At 38.1% G+C, this 22,763-nt stretch overlaps 1 protein-coding gene across 1 annotated transcript in view; it reads left to right on the top strand.

Annotated features, from left to right (window-relative positions):
* Positions 1-22,763, top strand: part of fam135b (family with sequence similarity 135 member B) — a 101,848-nt gene that overhangs the window by 45,439 nt on the left and 33,646 nt on the right. The window contains exons 4-6 of the mRNA XM_038281754.1: positions 8,396-8,535; positions 21,299-21,369; positions 21,498-21,671. Of these exons, the coding sequence (XP_038137682.1) occupies positions 8,396-8,535; positions 21,299-21,369; positions 21,498-21,671 (385 nt within the window). The remainder of the gene's footprint in view (positions 1-8,395; positions 8,536-21,298; positions 21,370-21,497; positions 21,672-22,763) is intronic.

Below are 22,763 nucleotides of genomic sequence, written 5' to 3'. Positions count from 1 at the left end.
TGTTTTCTAAATGTATTATTTTATGACGAAAAAAAACAAAAAACTTTTTAAAATTTTGTATTTTAACACAAAAATCAAATAGTCACTTGTTTTTAGAGGTGAGTAGTAATGAGTTACATTTACTCAGTTACAATTATCTGTGTATTATTTGGCAAAAAAACACTTTTAGGTGTCATTTTCCTGCAATGTACTTCTTACTTTTACCTGAGTAACATTCTTGTGAAGTATTGCCTCTCATACTTCAGTAAAATTTCTTGCTACTGTCACAGTCAGGGTTGATTTATTTTTTAATGCTGAAAAATACTGATTTTTAAAAGTATTTCTTCTGGAAGGAGTTTTTTTTTGTAATCAGATTTGTTTTGTTTTCAATGTATTTTGGCCTTTAAAGTATCGGAGCGTGCACATAAATCTATCTGACTACATCATTCTTTTACTTTCTTTCTTGGATGACAACTTTCCACTTTTACGTGAGTGAAAACATTTTTAAATTATTGCTATTCTTACTTGAGTACAATTGAGTAAAATTCAGTAAATCAATTATTTCAAATAAAACTTTCAATACTAAGACCAAATCTAAGTTAGATTTTGCTGAGTGGAGGGGGGCATTCAAGTTGCCAGTCTTCTTAATTACAATTGTGTATCAGAATCACTTTATTAACCCTGTGGGAAATTCTTTTCTTGCTTTGCAACTGCTTACAGAAGAAGAAGAAAAAGAATTGTAAGTAAAATAGAGAACAATAAAATATAAAAAGACAGAATACAATAAGTAAAATTACAACAAACACAGTAAAACTACGCCCCTCCCCTATAAACAGTGTAAAATAAGATAAAAATGGATAAAATAAGATGAGGATCACATTATATACAATCAACTGCATTTTTTATTTATCATGCTCAGTACCAAACAACAATTATTGCACATGTAATTGCACATAATGAGGTAGTGAAATAAATAATACATAATGAATTACCTGTAGCGATCTGTGGTGCAGCGAGCTGAAATGAGTCTCTGACTGAAGGGGTTTCTGTTGGTGACCAGCACATCATGAGGAGGATGTGCATAACTTTTAAACGTTCTCCTCCCTGAAACTGCTGTCAGAGAGTTCAGCTGCTCTCCAACAACCTGACTGGCCTTGCAGATGGGTTTAAGTCTGTTGCCATCCTTCACCTTCAGTCTGCTGCCCCAGCACAGACTCACAAAACATCCGCAGCATTGTCCAGCAGGTGTTAAAAGACCTCAGCCACCTCTCCCTGTAGAGCGTATTTGTGTTTTCGGTCCAGTCCAGTTTAAAGTCCAAGTGCATCCCTAAGTATTAATTATCCTCCACATTGACTCTACAGATAGAAACAGATCCACCATCATTTCTTTGGTCTACCCCACGCCGAGCTGAAAAGATAGTTCTGCTCACACCACTTGATAAAGTTCTCACCTGGTACACTCTAGGAATGCCCGATATATCACTGTTGGCATCGATACCAGGCTGGAAGGTGAAGGCATCCTTAGTGGCCATAGAGCATTGGGACAGAAACACACACAGTGGAGAAGTGGCTCCAATAGATTCCTACAGAAGCATCAGAGATCTCACTCCAGAAATAAGCATTCTATTCGAACTATTTGTTGAATGTAAAATATAAAAAAGATTAACTTTATTGCTTTAGTAACAAAAAATAAATGTATAGTTATAAAAGTTTCCAACCAGTATACCTTCATTAATTTCTTTTTATTCACCTTAGGGCAGTGGTTCCCAAAGATTATCTTCTGGGCCCCCCTTTGGATTACAATAAATTTTCCATGCCCCCCCCCCCCCCCCCCCCCCGAGCCCAAAAAAAAAAAAAGAATCAACTGGTCACACACATCGTTCAACCAGATACAATAAATCTATACACATATTTTGTTTTCAAACTCCACTGAAGTTTATTTCACACTTCAGGTTGCAACAAAACAAACTACAACATCTTTACAGTGGAACACTTTTGTGTAACTGTATTTTTTTCATAGTTCTATACTGTAGATTAGAAGAGGATTCTTTGTTGTCTGTGTTACTTTAAACATATTTCTTTTTTTTATTTGTAACAATATTTAACTTTGCTATAATCTATACATTAAAAAAGCCTCTGTGCAAAATGGAGTGAAAACATTGAACAGCTCCCTGAGAGTTTTTTCTTTGTACTTTAATCCTCCCATCTTTTCAGTGGCTGTAGTGAGCCTGCTTTTTGCTGTAGATCTTCTCAAATCTGAGTTGCAGTGTCACAACTGTCCATTATGCTTAGTCAAGCAACCGCTGTTTTTTTTTTCTTCTTCATTCATCCATACCGCTTCCCGCGGGGCGCGCCCCACGCTTTGGGAACCACTGCCTTAGGGTAACCTGACTCCGATAGATGGATTTGCTCCGCATATCCATCTGGAAACCTTTCGTTTGAAGTAATTTTGGGAAGGAGCGAAAATACTGGTTAGCTGATTGGCCTATGTTGGTGATAGACGGGCCAAATAAACCAATCAGATCAACGAAGCATATGACGTAACAGAGCGACGACGAAAACACAACCACAAGCCAGGCTACTCTTGCCGAAACCCGTCAGGAGAAGAGCAAAAACATCTTTTCCTCTGAGAAAAGCCTCCATAGCAGTGTTTTGCTCTTCTTTCAGTGAAGAAATACTCTGTAATTCCGATAAAACTTGCTCGATAGCCACGCTAACGCTAGTTTCATCGGCTGAAGCCGCCATGTTCTTTAGACTGAACTGTCGCGCTTCTCGTTGCGTCACACCTCAACCCGCCTCAAAGCCAACACTGATTGGACGTTCGTTTGGTGAACGGCTCTAAATTTTCTTTAATGGAGAATCTCCAGACTGATCTGCGAGTGAAACCTTGAAAGCTCGCGAGATCAGGATGGTCTCACGAGGCTACCTCGTGGGGGCTTGATAACAAAAATAACAACATTCAAAACTGCCTTGTAATGCCATGATAATCTAGAGTGTAATAAAAAGGGTGACAAACTAAGAAGTTAAAATATTAAGGAAATAGAGAAAACATTAGGATAATGAAAGTAAACTTTTACATCTAATTGGATGGATAGAAATAGAGGAACAGTCACAGAGAGAAACCTCCTTTTATCATCTATACAAAAGTAATCAGTAACATAATTAAATATTTATTCTTAAAATCAACATTTTCCATCCCCTTTTGTGAGGTGGAAGAAAGAAAAACCCTCAAAGTTTGCCATAGGATTTTCTAGACTTTACATAGATTGTTAAGCCACATACTAAGCAGTAGGCAGATGTTGATGTTGAGAGAGCAATGAGCTTTCCACCAGGGCAGAGAGCAAGAGCAGACACGGCGCTAAGCATGTAAAATTGATTCGTCCACGCAAAGCTCTTGAGAAAGAGTTTGTTAGTTGTGGCAAAAAAATAACTGCAGTATTGCAGGCACCAGGTCTTTCTGGAAGTGACCCTAAAGCTTTTACTGGAATACAGGAGCAATCCGTCTTATGCTACGTTCACACCGGACGCAGCAAGAGCAGCAAAATCGCGTCTGCTGCTTCATTTTTGCTGCTTGTACCAGTTAGTTCCGACGCGCAGCTGAAGCAGCTTTGCTGCTCTGGCTGTGCAGTGTGAAAGTGGGTCTGACGCGCGTTGGGCGGAGCTTCACTATCCTTTCTCTGCCTTGCAGCTATATTTGCTGTGATCAGTGGGAATAAAGTAGTTTTAATATGTTTTTAAGTTAGAAAATACACCCGAAAACGTAATCAGTTCAGTCAGTTCATTCAGATTACCATCCTGCCTTCCAATATTTTTTCTGTCAGAGCCGCTCAGACCCCCACATACTGGTGGTGCGCTGACAGTAGGAATCCCTTCAACAGCAGCCTCTGGCCGGGTCGCCTCCTCGCGGTTCACCGCGGCGGCTGGTAGGTGTTTTTCATCTAAATAATCCAAACTGCAGGCAGCAGGATAATAAAAGCGAAAACATATTCTGCCGGCAGATTTCTGCATTTTAAGTTAATTTAGGCATCAATAAACTGTTTAAGAGGAGTGATCATAGCGCTCTGATCATCAGCGCTGTGTCTCTCTCCCTGCCAGCTCCCAGATCAGCTTCTCTGATTGGTTGACGCGGCGCGTCGAGCAGCAAAAATTAAATTTTTCCATCTCGAGCAGCAGCGCGTTTGCGGCGCGTCACCCGCGTCAGATGCTTAAACGCGCACGACGCGCTGCTTCAGCTGCTCAGACGCGCTGCGCCTGCTGCTCAAAGCGCGCCGCGGGACCTTTTGCTGCGCCTTGACGCGCATCAACCATTGACTTTGCATGTAAACTCGCTGCTTCTGTCGCGCCTGCTGCGTCCGGTGTGAACGCAGCATTACTTTCCCCCCTGGATCTCTGTATTGTAAAATTTAAGCTTATTACTATTAGATATTTTCGAGATGCATCAGCCCTTAGCAAGGCATGGTTTGAAAGAGTGTATGATGCTGTTGATTACATTAATTTTATTTAGGCAAAATAAAATAATAATAATAAAAAAAAGCACTTAAAAAACTTACTTCTTGATTTGATTTTCTAATAAATAACCAAATGTCCTTAAATCTAAAAAAATTCATTCGGGCAGTACTGAATTCTCTCCAGAGTGATTTATGGTGCCGCTTTGACACGACGACAGAGTCTGTGACAAGTCGTGCTCATTCACATCAATTCTTCTGATTCGTACTGTACTGCTTGATGCTGCAGGTAGCAACAGCATTATCAAGAGGATGCCTGCAGAGACGGGCAGAATAAGAATGGAACGGAAAAGGGCAAAACCTCAGCAGGGGATTAAAAAAACCTCTCCCAGCTCATAGCTGGAGTGCAAGGTTTCCTCTGCAGCTGTAGTCGAGAATAGTAGGATGTAAACTGCAGAAAATGTATTGAAATACTGATTGATAACAAAAGGAATGCATGATATTATAATGCACATAATAGTGTAGTTTGTGCAAAATAAACTTGTGAAAAGTATTTTTTTTACTGTTCATATAAAAGAAAAACTTGTTTTTTTTCTAAATCAACAATAAAAATTTCCAAAGGTTTCTGCTAAATAGAATTCTTTATTCTATTGGAGTTATTACTAGCATGTTTAACAACTTTAGTTAAGTTGTGATTGAAATGAAGATCATCTTCCTGAGGGGATGATTGTTATAAAAGTAAGGTAAGTAATTTGTGTTATTTTAGTTTTTTTAATCTGAAACAAGGAAGAAAAAACTAATTTTTATGATCAGTTTTGGTAGAGTTAGATTTTATTTTTAAGCCATATCGCCCAGCCCTATCTAAGGGTAGGGAAAACTACCTCCAGTGACAATGTATAACTGTTACTGTATCTAATCTTGACCTCCATATGTAATAGAAGGCTTATAGAGGTGAATTAAGAAAAAAATAAAACTAATTTAGTCAAACCTCAAAAGTATGTCTGTAACTGGTGCATTTTAGTTTAAAAGGTGCTTGATCTTGACTAAAAAAAAAAATTCATCGTAGATAGAGTAAAATGTGCTCAATCGAGAGTAGCTATACTTCATTAAAGGTTTATTTAAGTAAAAGTAATAATTATAGTGCCCTAAAACTACTCCTAAATGTGAACTTTCATTAGAAGATCACTCTAGTGAATTTAGGCTGTCTGCCCATTAATAAAGACACGGTTTAAAATGTTCCTTTTTGATAAAGCTTATAGTTAGAGTGGCTCAGGTTATCCTGAGCTATCTCTATAGTTATGCTGCTATAGGCTTAGACTGCTGGAGGACATAGGGACCACTTTTCATCATTCTGCTTCATTCTATCTCGATTCTCCCATTCTGCATTAATTTAGTTCAGTCTGTAAAATTCTACTCTCTCTGCTTTTTCTCATCATAGAAGCTTCATCTAGTTTTATTCTGTTTTGCTGTGACACCATCCTGGACAGATCAGCTGTGCTGCTGCCATCAACACCTTTGTTTATAGTAGTTGGAGCTTTTCCAGTTTTTTTCAGTGGTCCTGTTTCTCAGTGTAGTTCTGTGCTCTCTTTCAACCTCTGACGCGGGAGCTGGCTTGGAGCTCGTCTGCCTGGCTGTGTGTTTCCTGGACCGGGCTGCCTGTGGAGCTGGTTAAAAGTTACCTTTTTTATCTCTGCTTCTTTTTCTATGTCTGCTTCTGTCTCCTTGAACCCCAGTCGGCCTCAGCAGATGGCCGCTCAAACCTAGCCTGTTTCTGCTGAAGGTATTATCCTGCTAAAAGGCAGTGGCGGCTGGTGAAAAATATTGTTGGTGGGGGTGATATAGCCTAGTGTATGTCTCCAACTAATCCAGAATAAGAATTCAAATAAACAATTGGAAATGAAATACAATTTAACAGTAATGATTTAATTTACTATATAATAACAGTAACAGTGATGATTTGGGTCACTGTGACGGGGTTCTTTGGCCTCCAAGAATCCAGGCTCAGTCGGGTTACCGGTGTTGGTGATTTATTGTGCTCAAAAACTCAAAACAGGGTGCAAAAGAAACTAAACATATACAAGATACTCTGGGCCTCAACCTCCCTCCAGTTACCAGCAATGGAACAAAGAAACAGAAAACAAAAATGGCCGCTCTTCTTCCCACAGCCCTCATTAAATAGTTTAAGCCCCTCAGGCTCTCTTATTTCTGAATTCTTCTCATAAATCATTTTTGTCCATATATTACCTCCACAAACAATTGATGTACAAAAACAAATAATTTTTACAACTTAATTCCTTTACACAGATTAATTGACTTATTCAATTACACCAAACTGGGTTTGAACCCAGCAAAGACGCAGCCAGACTGAAGATGACCTGTCCCCGTAGCATAAACACGTACACACACACACACACACACACACACACGGCTAACCCCACTGAAATATTAAGTGTGCACCCTCAATACGCCAGCAGGTAACCAGGAACAGCTTGTGTGTTTTAAGTTAATGGAGCTACTGGGCTCAGCGCGAGCGGATTGGTCCTCACAAACACAGTATAACAGGAATGTGTGCAGCGCGCAAAGTTAGAGGTTATTTAAAGTGAGGAGGTGGATTCGTCACAGTCACAATAACCATGACAGGAAATTTTCATATCCTACAACAGGGATGTTTTTCTGGCAAAAGGGTGGATAAATAAGGATCTCACCGAATTTGGGGGAAGCTGCATCTCGCTCGTTACGTTCGCCATCTTCCCTCCAATTGTCTGCACCTGCGCATTGGGTGCAGAAGCCTGTTAAAGCGCAGTATTTTCAGCGCCCCAAGACCATAAAGTTCTGAGACGCTGATTGGCCATTAAATTATTAAATTCACCTAGCAATAGTACATGATTGGCAGATTCTCTGTAAATGTGGGGCTGTCTGATCAGCGCCCCCAGAACAGAGACGGTAGGAGTCTGTCTGTGGAAATCCACAAATGAATGACAGTAGGTAGGAAAATGTAGTTTATATAATTTGTTTTGCTTATAGGTACACACTCTAAAGAGTAAAACTGACATTTATGAGTTAATTTTTAAAAATATATTTTACGTTTCTCTCTTCTTATCAGGGAGGGTGGTGCCCCAGCGCCCCCTATGGGCCGGCCGCCACTGCTAAAAGGGAGTTTTCCTCTCCACTGTCCCTACAAGCATGCTTTGCGTGAGGGATGTTATCTATGCAATCAGCTGGTTTTCCTTAGATAGAAAACATAACTAATCTGACTGTATGATCAGGGGAAATTGTCTCCTTAAAGTTCCTTGAGTTGTATAGTAATGTGTTGTGAATCTGCGCTATATAGATAAAGTGAATTGAATTGAACTGAGTAAAAGTAACTACTGTAGTTACTACTCACCTCTGGATACAATTACACCATTCGTAAAAGTCTGAACTACTGATAAAAGGCATAATATATCCATGATTAGATTTTTTTTTCTGAATGTTGAAGATGTTATGTGTCTCATTTTATCCATTTTTGGTGACTATTCATACTGACTGTTCCTTTTAAAGTTATATGGGATATTTTATTTAATTTTTTTTTTAATTTAAGAATACTTTATTGATCCCCAATGTAAATTTGATATTGTAGTAACTTGTTTTTTTCCACTAGATGTTTTGTATTTTGAGGGCAGGACTGATCTTCTGTAGGGGGGGGCATCATTTTTGATGGGATGATTGTGAGGTAGCTTGAAATTTATCTTCAAATTTTCCAGGCTACACTTACATGGTTCACCTCAGTTCCGTATTTTTCAAATTTCTGGAAAATCACTCTCACTGTGGTTTACTGAAGTTCAATCCTTACTGTAACACATCTTCTATAAAAACAGGCTGTAAAAGGCCTGCACTGTGTGAACTGTGAAGGTTGCACTTAGTGAGTTAGTGATCCAGCCGCCACAGTGAACTCATAATTATTTTGCTATTTTGGTTGTGTTCCACTCCAGAAGAGTGCAGCTTCAGCTCAGCGGGGGTGTACGACGGCAGCGTCTTCAGCCGGATATTTCAGATTCTTTACAGAAATGAGGAGATTGCTGTTAATGACTGCATGATCTTCAAAGTCCACCTGCTACTGGATGGAGAAAGGGTGAGTCACACTGGCGACATTACAAAAAACATGCACGCACTTAATTTTCCTAATGAAACACATAAGTTACTAATGGAATAAACACTTTGAAGCTGGATTTATTTATTGCTAAAACAATTACAGAGTAGTTTTCTTTCACAGATGCAGCTGCGGTCTTTAGAGCACATTAAGGGGTCATTGTTATTAATTGTCTGCAGCCTTCTGCACCACATTGTGGTAAAAACAAGAACTACAGTATGGTACTCATCAATGATCCTTTCTACTGTATTGATCCCAAAGGGAAAAAAATTAATAAATAAAATAAGGAAATAAATGAATTAGTATAATAAAATAGAAATAATAGAGTAAAAAAGAAATTAAAATCAATGTATTTTTCAAATAGATTGTAATGATGAACTAAAATATCCTCGTGAGACCATCCTGATCTCGCGAGCTTTCGAGGTTTCATTCGCAGATCAGTCTGGAGACTCTCCGTTAAAGAAAATTTGGAGCCGTTCACCAAACGAACGTCCAATCAGAGTTGGCTTTGAGGCGGGTTGAGGTGTGACGCAACGAGAAGCGCGACAGTTCAGTCTAAAGAACATGGCGGCTTCAGCCGATGAAACTAGCGTTAGCGTGGCTATCGGGCAAGGTTTATTGGAAATACAGAGTATTTCTTCACTGAAAGAAGAGCAAAACACTGCTCTGGAGGCTTTTCTCAGAGGAAAATATGTTTTTGCTCTTCTACCGACTGGTTTCGGCAAGAGTTTGATCTATCAATTGGCTCCTCTTCGTCGTCGCTCTGTTACGTCATATGCTTCGTTGATCTGATTGGTTTATTTGGCCCGTCTATCACCAACATAGGCCAATCAGCTAACCAGTATTTTCGCCCCTTCCCAAAATTACTTCAACGGAAGGTTTCCAGATGGATATGTGGAGCAAATCCATCTGGCGGAGTCAGGTTAGAACATTTTTGCTCTTTCAATTTTATGCAGGTGGATTGGAACAAAATGTGTTGTAAGAGATTTAATAATAAACCAAACCTCGGGGTTCTTTCTTTGTTTTTGTTGTTGTTGTTTTTTAAGTAATATCCTTTATTACTGCTTTGCTTACACTGGTAGATCATTATAAAGGCTTTTCTTCGCCAAATTTTGTCTTTCTGTGCATACCTAAAGGCTTCTTCACCAGTGGGCCTAGTTAAATCTTCAGCCTCTCACAAAGACGACATCTCTGATGTTCAGATAACGAGCAATCAGGTCTAAGCGAGCACCGTTATTCTTTTTGCTCATTAAGAAAGAAGAATATTAGAGTCCCCAATGTCATACAAAATATAGTTGTGGATCCATGTTCCTCTTGCTGTCAGGAGTGATTGTTTGCTCACTATCAGTTTTCATTCCATAAATATTTGTGTTTTTCAAACCAAAATAAAAAAAAAAATTATAACAAAATATTTTTGCTAGAGAAGAAAAGGAGTTTAAGTCTTAGAGTCGGCTGTTTAAGGGTTTAACCTCATTACTCTGTGCTCTATACCGCTGGAGAAAAGTGACTCCAGCATTCTCTCTGAGCACCTCATTAATGGACTTCCAATTAGAGGAACAGTATAACAGATTCTAAGGTTTTTATATCTGTATTTTGTTACGTTTTTATACCTTCATACCACTAAACATCCCATGCTGTAATTACACGACAAAAAAATAACACTGCAAAGGTGACATTGTTGCACTATTGTACATAAAGTGATGTGAAAAAAAGATTTGACCCATTTATTAAAAAATATCAATTGAACAGGTGGTAATTATGACACAGTGAAAATATATTACTGTTTACAGGATCTACAGAGGCAGTCGACAGGAAGTGACATATAGAAAGCTATGTTTTCTTCTGTTTTTATGTCTTGTCACATTTAAATGTTTTACATTATCCAAAAATATCTTATATTAGATGGAGAAAACCTGAGAAAATTCAAAATGCAGAGTTAACAAACAGTGGAAAGGATGTTGGTCCAATCTCCTTTAAGGTATTCCTGTAGGATCAAGATCAGTATGGTGAGAACACAAATAAAAATGTCTTCAAGCAAGAATAGAAATACTTCATCACGTTTTTATTCTTGTAAGAGTTAAAAAGTATTTGGTAAAAAAAAGGCGTCTGAACTACTGAGTAACTCATCATATCATCTGAAATCTAAAATACTGTAATAAAGACAGATCAAACTGTAAAGTTATAGGCAAAATCCTGGTATTTTAAAGACTATAATAGCATCATTAGTAATACATAATAATAAAACAATCAAATGTTGCAGTTCCAGGCAGAAACCTTTTTTCCAGTCCATTTTTGCTTTTAACGTAAAACATGAAAACAGTACGATATTTACCTCCCTATTGTGTATTAGCTTGACCTCCAAATGTCATGTTAGGTTCAGGGTAGGTTGTGTAAAAAAGAAAACTAATTTCAACATACATCTCTGAAATTTTTGGTGTAAAAAATACAGAGCACATCAAACAAATTTTATACGGAGCTATAAGCTTACCAGAATGATTGCATCAGGTGATCATCTTACTCTCCCAGTATTTCACAGTTGTCTATGACTGCAAAAAAACAGACATACCTAAAGCTATGTACAATTATATTTTCAATTCAATACAGTTTATTTATATATTGCAAATTTACAACACATGTCATCTCAAGGCACTTGACAGTTCACCAGATCATTCAGTGAAATTGATTAAAAGTTTTCTATCTAAGGAAAACCATTTGATTGCATCGACTTTTTGACTCGAAGGCAATCCCTCAGACTAAGCATGCTTGTAGCGACAGTGGAGAGGAAAAAAATCCCTTTTAACAGGACGACACCTCCAGCAAAACCAGACTCATTGTGAGCGGTGAGAAAAGAAGAGAGACCAACATAAGAGATTGAACAAACAGAACAGATGCTGCATAGTGGGAGAATAGAGATAGAATGAAGCAGAATGATAAAATATCTCTCCAGAAGTCTAAGCCTAAAGCAGCATAACTATCAGTGTTGGGTAAGTTACTTTAAAAATGTAATCCGTTACAGTTACAAGTTACCTTGTTTAAAATGTAATTGTAGTGTAACTTTTTCGATTACTTTTAAAAAGTAATGTAACTAATTACTCTTGATTACTTTAGTAAGTAAGTAACTACGGCAAGTTGAGAGAGATTAACTGAAATCTATACCCTACACAGACTAATGAAATACTATCTGTAAAATTATCTATGTAAACAAACCTCATCACTTGAGAAGGTAGGTGATGCGGACGTCGTGGAAGACATTTTGTCCCGTAACGCTCGCCGTACTGTTGGGGGGGAGAAGCGGTGGGGGGAGATGTTCATGTTGCTGCGGTCTGCAGTCTGGACGTTAGATTTCGCTGAAAATTACACACTGTAGCTTTAAGGTTTTAATGAGTATTGACCCATGTTCAACATTTAATTTTTGAGAACTGAATGTGAACCTTAAAAAAGCACTAAACTGAGAGGGAACTGCTGACAGGCAATCACAGGATGTCCACAAGAAGAGATGCCAGCACCAGGCATGTAAGATTTTCTCAGACTCCTCTCATTGGGCCATACTCTTTTCTGTTCCTCCCCAAGGCTCTACCATTTACGCAGTTTGCAGACTAACACAAGCAGGTTTAGGTTGATAGCCGGCAAACACTTCTTGCACTGCACGGTTAAATTTGAGCCATTTTCACAGCTGTAAATGAAATGCTCCTTAAATTTCCAGCGCTGGAAGGCTGTCATTTTTGATGCGCTGCTTGAGCTGAAATAGAACCGTCCGCTCGCTTGCTGTTCCTCAAGGAGGCTCCACCAGCACAGGATGGATCATCAGAGTGGCAAATGTGATAGAGACAAGGAACCGTAGTGGGAAACGGCGATACAGGGCGCGAAGCAATAAAAATATCATTACATATTTCGCAAAGGTTTTTGTTTATATTTAAAAAAAAAATGTAGCAAAATTTGTAATTCTTAATATTTTCGGAAGTAACTGTAACTGAATTACATATTTTCTCATTGTAACTGTAATGAATTACAGTTACTCTGTTTTTGTAATTAAATTACGAAACGTCGTTGCATGTAATCCGTTACTCCCCAACACTGAGAGACAGCTCAGGTCCACAAATCACTAACACAAATTAGCATCTAACTAATAGCTCCTTAATTAAAAAGTAAAACCGGACAATTCTTAATCTATCTTTGGATGAACCTTAGACTTAGGCAGACTTTATTGTCATTTTGTACATACACAGTTTATATAAAACTAGATTTCGTTCAGTGCAGCTCTCAAGACATTTCCATTTCTATAGTGCAGCAGTGCAAAATGTAAACATAAGACTGGTAAATGATTTAGTTTCCATTTTTCAGTTGTTGTTTTTTTATCTCCATTTTATACAACATTCAGCAGTCTAATAGCACTGGGGAAGAAGCTGTTCTGGTATCTGCTGGTCCTGCATCGGATGCTTCGAAGCCTCTTCCTTCCAAAACTTTTGTTGACACTGTAGGCGGAGGTTAATAAGGAGATCTTTTTTGTATTCTAAATTAAATAATTAAGACACTATGTTGCAGTGAACCAAGCCTTCACCAGGACAAGGATCAGGGCAGTCAAAAACGTTTTTAATCAGCATAAACATGGCGAACATTTTATCTGTGACATGTTTGTCTGATTTATCAACATTTCAAAGTATGTATCTATTCAAGCTCAGTGTTAAACTAATGTCATTTGCTGCTACAAAATTAGCATCTGCTCTGATTTCCAGCTGCCGTTACCCCAGTAACCACCTAGCATTTCCTGTTGTCACTTCGGTATCTAAACTTCAAATTAAAAGCACACATGGAGCGTTGTGAATATCATAGCAGGTTCCCACCTCACAAGATGTGCTAAGCGCTCAACCCTAGAGTAGAGCAATGTGGATCTCCATGACGATGAAATGCTTTGCTGATTTCAGTGGGACTTATCCACTCTGAAAAGGATCTTCAATCAACGCAGAAGCATGTAGCATGCAGGATTAGGGAGTGAAGAAATAAAATTCATAGTCTGCAAAAACTGATCAGCATTATAAAATGTAGCAGTAAATATGCTACTAGTTTCCCTACATTTTAAAAGAAACTCCTAACCATTTACATTATTTTAACCATAAGAAAATAAGAACAAGGGTCACACTGAGTCTGGTTCTGCTGGAGGTTTCTTCCTGCTAAAGGGAGTTTTTCCTCTCCACTGTCGCTACAAGCATGCTTATTGTGAGGGATTGCCTTCGAGTCGATGAGTCGATGGAATCAGCTGGTTTTTCTTAGATAGTAAACTTTGTATCAATTTGACTCTATGATCTGGTTGAACTGTTAAGTGCACTGAGATGACATGTGCTGTGAATTGGCGCTATAGAAATAAACTGAATTGATTTGAAGAAAATGTTTGTTTACTGATACTTTGTCCTCTTCTTTAACTTAACCCTTTAAAGCCCGATCCAAGAATAAAACAAAACAGAAAATTACTTTTTTTTGGTTTGAAGTCCTTATTTGGCCTTTTAACAAAATATGTAAAAAGAAAGAACTGAAATACATTTTTGATTTTAATAATTTATTACTATGCAATAAGTCAAGATTATTTTTTGTGTAGTCTTCTGCCCTCTGTTATCAGGTATATCTGATTGTGTACAATAGGATTTTGAGCAAAGTTTTTACCATTAAATTATGCAAAAGGTGTCAGACGCAAAACCTTTCAGAAACCGTATGTATCAAATATGATACATTTGGCATTACAGGGTTAAAGATGCAAAATTCAACTAACATAATTTTTAAGGAATTTTAATCTGAAACAATAGGCCAATTGCTATAAAATAAAACAAGAAGTGTAGATTTTTTGATTTGTCTGCTGAAAGAAAAATCCAAACATGACACCAACTGTTCTTTTTTCTTAGCTAATATCTAAATTGCCAAAATACGATGTTTTTTTTTGTTTTCATGGCTTTGAGAGGTCTTAGGCTTTGTTCATCCTTCTTTTGGAAGAGCCCAATGCATAGAGGTGGTGTGATGCTATAATGTGGCACAATGGAATGGGTGGCAGTTTAGGCAGGCTCGTTTCACACCAGAAAACAATATTTATTAATGAGCTGGTGAAGGTTCTCAGTTATCCAGGTCATAGACATTCAAAAAAAAAAAAAAAACACAATCCACTGGACTTTGTGTCCAAATTTGAAGATGTTTCACTTCCCATCCAGGAAGCTTTTTCAAATCAAAATGTCAGGAATAGCGTTGAGTTGCTTTATACAGTTGCCCAACAAAATGGCTATCATCGCAACCCCAACCCCTGTACAGGAGACCTTGCCTATTCAGCCGGGCCAACAATTCCCTTCAACGACTTTTCAGACACTTAGACGGGTATGGAGCATTGCAGGCTAACAAGAGAAGCCAAACGACCCCCATACGAAAGGGTGGACCCCTTCATCTGTTCCAATTTGCATGTTTTCAAAACAAAAACAAGGCTTTGCCTTTTATTTCAAAAATTCTTCAGAAGGTAGTCTGTAATCAGCTAATGGCCTATCTTAATGAACATAATATATTAGAGGTTTTTCAGTCTGGTTTTAAACCATTTCATAGCACAGAGTCAGCCCTTTTAAAAGTTTTTAATGATATACCTTTAGCAACTGATTCAGGTGACGTTTTTGTTTTGGTGCTGTTGGATTTATCATCTGCTTTTGATACAGTTGATCATGTCATTTTACTTTCCCGTCTGGAACAGTGGGTGGGCGTCGGTCACATAGCTCTAGATTGGTTTAGATCATATTTGGCTGGACGTACTTTTTGTGTCTGTCTTGATGGCCATAGGTCCCCCTCTGCTCCACTGTCGTGTGGTGTCCCACAGGGCTCAGTTCTAGGCCCGCTCCTTTTCTTACTTTACCTTCTTCCGCTCGGCTCTATTTTTAGAAAACATGGGATTGCCTTTCACTGCTATGCAGATGACACACAGATATACTTACCGCTAAAGAATGTAAACTCCACCTCTCTTCGGTCTCTGTTTTTATGTCCTGAAGATGTGAAGGCCTGGGTGGCCCTAATTTTTTTTAAACTCAATGAAGACAAAACAGAGGTAATGATCTTTGGCAGATCCACTGCTGATTCCTTGACCAGTCTTGGCTCCTTCACTCAGTACGTTAAGCCGGTTATTACTAACCTAGGGGTTAAGATGGATGCTGGTCTTAAGATGGAAGCGCACATCAGAGTCGTTATAAAGGCCAGTTTTTTCCACTTAAGGCAGCTAGCCAAAGTAAAACCCATTTTATCAAAACAACATTTTGAAACAGTGATCCATGCATTTGTGTCTACACGGCTGGATTACTGTAACTCACTTTAGATAGGGTTCAGTGACTTGTATATTTCCCAACTTCAGAGGGTTCAAAATGCTGCTGCACATCTTTTAACAGGTACAGGAAAATTTGACCACATTTCCCCTGTTTTAGCTTCCTTACACTGGCTGCCAGTACATTTTAGGATTGATTTTAATCTTTTATTTGTTTTTAAAACTCTTAATGGCCTTCCCCTTCTTATCTGTCTGAGCTGTTACATTCTTATACACCCTCCCGTTCCCTCAGGTCAGCTGATCAGTTGCTTCTGAGGGTCCCAAAGACAAAATGCAAGCTCAGAGGAGACCGTGCTTTTTCTGTGGCAGCTCCTAAGCTGTGGAATGATCTGCCTCTGAGCATAAGACAGGCATCTCCTCTTGCTGTTTTTAAGTCCCTTCTTAAGACTCATCTTTTTTCCTTGGCTTTTGGCACAATTTGAGAGGTTTCACTTTGTTTTATTCTCTTTGTATACTATGTGTTTTACACTCTTTTTTTATTTTTGTTTTATAATTTTATTGTATTTTATGATTGTGTAAAGTGCTTCATAAATAAAGTTGGTATGGTATGGTATGGCTTTGTTGGGCTGCTGTATAAAACCCTGAACTCATCGCTATTCCTAACATGTTGAATTGAGAAAGCTTCTTGGATGCGAAGCGAAATGTCTTCAAACTTGGAAACAAAGACCAGTGGATTGTTTTTCTTTTTTTTTTATAATATTAATTAACAAAAGCAATATTTTACCATACGTATTTTTCTGTAGGGTCTGGAGGTTTGAGCACAACCCACAATATGGATTAATGGTCAAATGTAAAGTCCCGTAGAAAAATTCATACAATTATTAAAATTATTTTGTTGGGGGATAATTTTGTGAGCAGGAAGTCAACATCTCTAAAGTCTTACAAATGCTACAGATGATAAAATGTAACCTGCTGTTTTGACTACTGCCCTTAAAGGAATAGTACACCCAAAACATGATTAGCCTTCATTTTCTACTCACCCCCATGCTGAACAACACTCTGGAGTACTTTTTTGATATCTCAAATGCATCTGGAGATCTGGGAGGCTTCTTGCTGTCTGCTGACATTCAAATAATGGAGGTCTATGGCGCCCGAGACAGAAAGGTCCATAAAAGTCCATAAAAACGTGTCAATATTCCTCCATACTGCTCGTCCAATGTATTCCAAGTGTCCTGAGTGGGTAGCGTCCATAATTTACTCGAAACGAAGTCATTTAGAATGTTTTTAGAGCATAAACAGTAGTGTATAGGATTTCCTAATAGCGCCCCCATGCGCGCTCACGGCGCTACGGAAGCCGGCAGACCAAACCAGCGCATTCAGCTCGGCAAAGAACTCATGCTCTTCCTCAACACTGAAGTCCTCAGACATTTTTCTTTCGTTGTTTCTTTCTTTGCACAGGTAAACAGCACATTTCTTCTTCTACGCTTGCATTATCGGCAGAGCAGACGCTGAATGCGCACTTCCTTCCGGTTTGGTCTGCCGGCTTCCGTAGAATCGTGAGCGCGCATGGGGGCGCTATTAGGAAATCCTATACACTACTGTTTAGGCTCTAAAACGTTCTAAATGACTTCGTTTCGAGTAAATTCTGGATGCTACCCACTCAGGACACTTGGATTACATTGGACGAGCAGTATGGAGGAATATTGACACGTTTTTGTGGACTTTTGTGGACCTTTCTGTCTCGGGCACAATAGACCTCCATTATTTGAATGTCAGCAGACAGCAAGAAGCCTCCCAGATCTCCAGATGCATTTGAGATATCAAAAAAGTACTCCAGAGTTTTGTTCAGCATGGGGGTGAGTAGAAAATGAAGGCTAATCATGTTTTGGGTGTACTATTCCTTTAAGGTTACCCCCCCCCCATTTTAAGATCATTGAGTTCAGGGCTCTGCCTCTTGTGATTGATGGGTTTTAACTGACATGTGTGCTAATTGCCTGTGTCCTAAAATGCCCATTATAGCTCAAATAACCAACTGTGCAAACCTGCCAGACAGGTATTGATGTTCCATCCTTTCAGTTTTCACTGTGGATTCGTCCTGGAAATCCACCCTGCCTGTTTAGTGGAAGGGAGCCATCCTCTGTGACGGCTCTGGTTGAGTATGTGGACTGGGATGTGTGGTAACACATGCTCTGAGTTAATTATCCATTTGATCTTTGCTGCTCATGCATTTACATTACCCTTTCAGTCATCTATTTGATGATTTGACTGAATCGAGTCTGTGAAGTGGCCTAAGACGGCATGTGTTGTGAATTGGTGCTACGTAATACATCAGATTGAATTGAACGGATTGATTTAGTTTGGGTTCTGATTGATTCTGTGGGGACGTGACTTCTCATTTGCCTAGATTTCATTAAAGGCGGAAGTTTTAGTGCAGAGCTTAAAGACAAAGATCTTTAAATGAAAATCAGACTTCATCTGAAGGGCCTCCGGAGAGCTTTCCACTCATTAACCTTCCGCAGGCTATCTGCTGATCACAGAGTGCAGATAAAAATAGCCCCTCATTTCCCCTGTGTAGACCAGAATGTGTGCTTAATCAATCTGAACATCAATGTGAAGCAGAAAGGCTAACATTTGTACTTTTATTGCCAGAGTACACTTACTGTCATAGCTGAAATAAAAACAACAACTTTTTTTATTGAGTGTTAATCTGCAATACTTTTTATAAAGCACTGCTGCTTGCACAGTTGACATAAATGTATTTTTTCTTGGTTAAAAGAAGCTCCCATGTATTTGACTGAGATTTGAAATGATAAACCAACATGATGTAAATATAAAAGAAATGAAAGTTTAAACATATTCCCTAGTAAATATCTGATAGGTGTGGCTAATATTACTAACCCAGCTCTTCACTGTGATACTTGTGGGTCCAGAGCATGTGAGCGGAGCGAATATGGTGGAGCGCAGAGCGGTTTTCAATTCAAAGGCAGGAGCGAGGATTTCGCTCACAACTTAAATTCAAAATGTTGAATTATATATTTGGTAAAATAACATTTATTTGATTTAAGTCTGGTAAAATAAATGAATAATTAAATAGGAAATGCAGGGCAACATGAATGGAGCGAGGTGTTACGTTCACAGCTGGGAAACGATAATTTAACATCCAGTTAACCCATTTAGGCCTAAAACGCCTGGAAAAAACACCTTAAAAACCTATGGCCGATTTTAAAAAATACCCCTAAAACCTGAAGTTTTTCTGTAAATTCAGCAACTGTGTCAACACCTAGTAAATTATTGATATCTCAGCTTCTGTAGCAGATAGAACTCAAAATATATTTTATCTTTGAAATTCTTCAAAAAAAAAAAGTGAAAAGCAGTAATCAAAAAGAAAAAAAAAAATTCAACCTTTATTTTTTCCATATGTGATCATGTCTTCATTGAGAATGTGCAATATAAAACGTTTTTAAAATAAAGAACAAACATTACATAAATAACTATCTGATGATTACTTATTAACAGTATTATTATGCATAATAATGCATATGTCTGTGTTATAAATTGCAATACAACTTACCTCCAGATGGCCACAAATCTGTCCCGGGACATATTTTGGGGGAACTGCGTCCTGAAGAGAGGTTTACTCTGTCGCCAATAATCTCTTCGTACTGGCAACACAAGAAGTCCCATGCCCATACACAGCCCAATAAATGTCTTCATCTCCGTCACAGTCACGGGTGACCACTTTGCCATCTTTGCTCTTGTTGGAGTTTGGTTTGTTTGGTCACTGTACCTATTCGTCTCGGTAACAAGATGCATCCAAAGTTCTTCATTAAAAATATGCTCAAATGCCTGCAGCGGTGTGGCGTCTCCAGGCAAATCAACTTTCACTCCAGGTGTGCGGTTTGAAATTTAAAAACTACATTTGTGGCTTCTTGCGGCTGGTTTGCTGAACATTCAGATGTTCATGTCCAGCTTAGCTCGAGTCGATCTCCTGCATTTGCATGTGAATGCTTATGGTGTGTTCAAAGACGGCTCGGAAATAGAACTTACTGCATACTAATAACGGGTTTAATTGGGGTTATAGCTGAAGAAAGTGTGGGGGACTGAAGGGAGAGATAGGGAAAGTGCAGGGGACACGTCCCACACGAATCGATGTGCTCTCTTCGTCCTCTGACATGGGAGCTGGCTCGGAGCTCGTCTGCCTGGCTGTGTGTTTCCTGGACGGGGCCGCCTTTTACAGCTGCTTTTTGAATCTCTGCTTCTGTCTCCTTGAACCCCAGTCGGCCTCAGCAGATGGCCGCTCACACTGAGCCTGGTTCTGTTGAAGGTTTCTTCCTGTTAAAAGGGAGTTTTTCCTCTCCACTGTCGCTACAAGCATGCTTTGCGTGAGGGACGTTATCTATGCAATCAGCTAGTTTTCCTTAGATAGAAAACATAACTAATCTGACTGTATGATCAGGGGAAATTGTCTCCTTAAAGTGCCTTGAGTTGTATAGTAATGTGTTGTGAATCTGCGCTATATAAATAAAGTGAATTGAATTGAACTGGCCGCTCACACTGAGTCTAGTTCTGTTGAAGGTTTCTTCCTGTTAAAAGGGAGTTTTCCTCTCCACTGTCGCTACAAGCATACTTAGTGTGAGGGATTGCCCTCAAGTCAGTGAGTCGATACAATCAACTGGTTTTCCTTAGATAGAAAACGTAATAATAAGAGAATAAATTTAATAATAGAATAAATTTGACTGGATGATCTGGTTGAACTATAAAGTGCCTTGAGATGAAATGTGTTGTGAATTGGCGCTTTAGAAATAAACTGAATTGCATTTAAATGAATTGAACACTGCGTCTGTTGCATTTTTTTTTTAATCTTGACTGAAAAATCAGGAGATTATCAGGCTCAGCGGGTGATCAGGAGTCTTCTGTGATTAAAGGTAGCTACAGAAAATAAAGACATTTGAACCTTTATTAAGCATACTTTTAATAATTGTTTTTATGTTCTTTCTTATTAGCCTAATGCAATATTTTAATCTTAAATATAATTTAAATCCCCTTTGGATCCTTAAATTCTAGTCCACCTACTCCCTCCTGACTAATATATGGAGGCCATATGTGTTTAAAGTAATCTCATTATAGATACAGCTGTTCTGCAAATGCCTCAGAGGTTTGCTAGAGAGCAATGGAAAACAAACATCAACAAACCAGTTGGAAAGAAACCTAAAATGGAGCTTAAAGCTCCAGGCTGATGACATCTGGTTGAGCTGGAGACATTTTGTAAATATCTGACAAAAAGATGCTCAAAACTGGTAGAAACTTGCAGCTAAAACTGCACCAATGGTAATCAAGAAGTCTAAATAATTAAGGCACGAAGCATTTTGGCCAAAGCAGTTGACAAATTTGGTCGATTAAAGGCAGAAAAGTTTTTTTTTCTTCTTTCTGTTGATCTTGTGATGATGTATTGGAATTATGTCCTTGTTTTTTCAGCTGGAGGAAGCCTTGAGTGAAGTGGACTTTCAGCTGAAGTTGGATCTTCACTTCACTGACAATGAGCAACAGTGAGTTTGTTTTCTGTTTTTCTCTTCTCCTAGGAATCCTTTGGGTTTTTTTTTTTTAGAGATGCTGAAATGTTTTTTCTGTTCCAATTAACATGTCCTTCCCTCGGTTTGCTCTTTCACTCCATCAGGCTGGCAGATATAGTGACGGTTCCGTTGATCAGCAGTCGGACCCTTAGCCTCCACTTCCATCCGCGGCGAGGCCTTCACCATCACGTCCCAGTCATGTTTGACTACTTCCACTTGTCTGTCATTTCTGTCTCTGTGCATGCTTCACTGGTTGCCTTACATCAGCCACTGATCAGGTACGGTTTAATCATCCTATATAAACATCCAACAGTTGGTTCTGTTTAAAGTAGATATACCCAACTATTAATCATAACTGTTGTTACTCAGGTTCTGCTTGACAGTAAGACTACCTTCATAGAGGCTTAAATTGTTTATAGTTATGCTGCTAAATAAATGTAAAGACTTTACATCTCATTCATAGGTACTTATTATTTATTACTTGTGGAGGAGCAGGAGAAGAAACTGACTGGTTTCTTGCCAAATAGTGACCCTAATCTGTGCAACTATATGCTGTATTTCATCTAATGTTGCTTATGGCCAATAGCTTATGCTATTTATTAATTAATTTATTTATTTATCATACAGTTTTAGCCTGTAACCCTGAAATGAATGTTAATTCCTACATATAAGTTGAAATAATTATATGAATCTTTAGATACATTTCTTTTTAATTCCATTTACTCATTTAATTAGTAATTTCAAGGAATTGTGAATTATTTAATCTTATAATGTATTAAATAAATGCATAAATAAATAAATATATACATACATAAAAATAAATAAATGAATACAGAAATTCCTGAATAAAATAAATAAATTAATAAATACATCAATAAAATGTGAGTTTAATCATAAATTTATTTTCTATGATAGATTTTGGCCCTCCATGTACCATTACCTGGTATCTCTCCATCCCCACTTTATGAACCCCTGATCTAATATATGATTCAAACATCAATGATGTAATAAATCTTAGTTAAATTAATAATAAAAACTTTTTAAATAGCGAATTAAGTACTTAGATGTCAGAAAAATAATTTATTTAAAGATTAATATAATTATTTCACTTTATATGTATAGATAATTTAGTGTGAAGTAATTATTATTATGTCCACGGTCAGTTTCATGTTAATTTTGCTACAGGCTGAAAGGTTTCAGTACCTCTGCACTAGATTAAACCATGCAATTTGCCTAAAGAATAACATACAGCGGTAATTATGACCAAACTTTACAATTATAAAATACAAACTATTTTCCTTTCATTGATGTCATTGTAAAGTACAGTAAAAATGTTATAATTAAATAACAACAAAACAAATAAATAAACA

Source organism: Cyprinodon tularosa, unplaced genomic scaffold (assembly GCF_016077235.1).
Source record: "Cyprinodon tularosa strain WSP-4 unplaced genomic scaffold, ASM1607723v1 ctg175, whole genome shotgun sequence".
NCBI classification, from domain to species: Eukaryota; Metazoa; Chordata; class Actinopteri; order Cyprinodontiformes; family Cyprinodontidae; genus Cyprinodon; species Cyprinodon tularosa.
The sequence above is the reverse complement of the archived record's forward strand: the minus strand, read 5'-3'. Positions and strand labels throughout refer to the sequence as shown.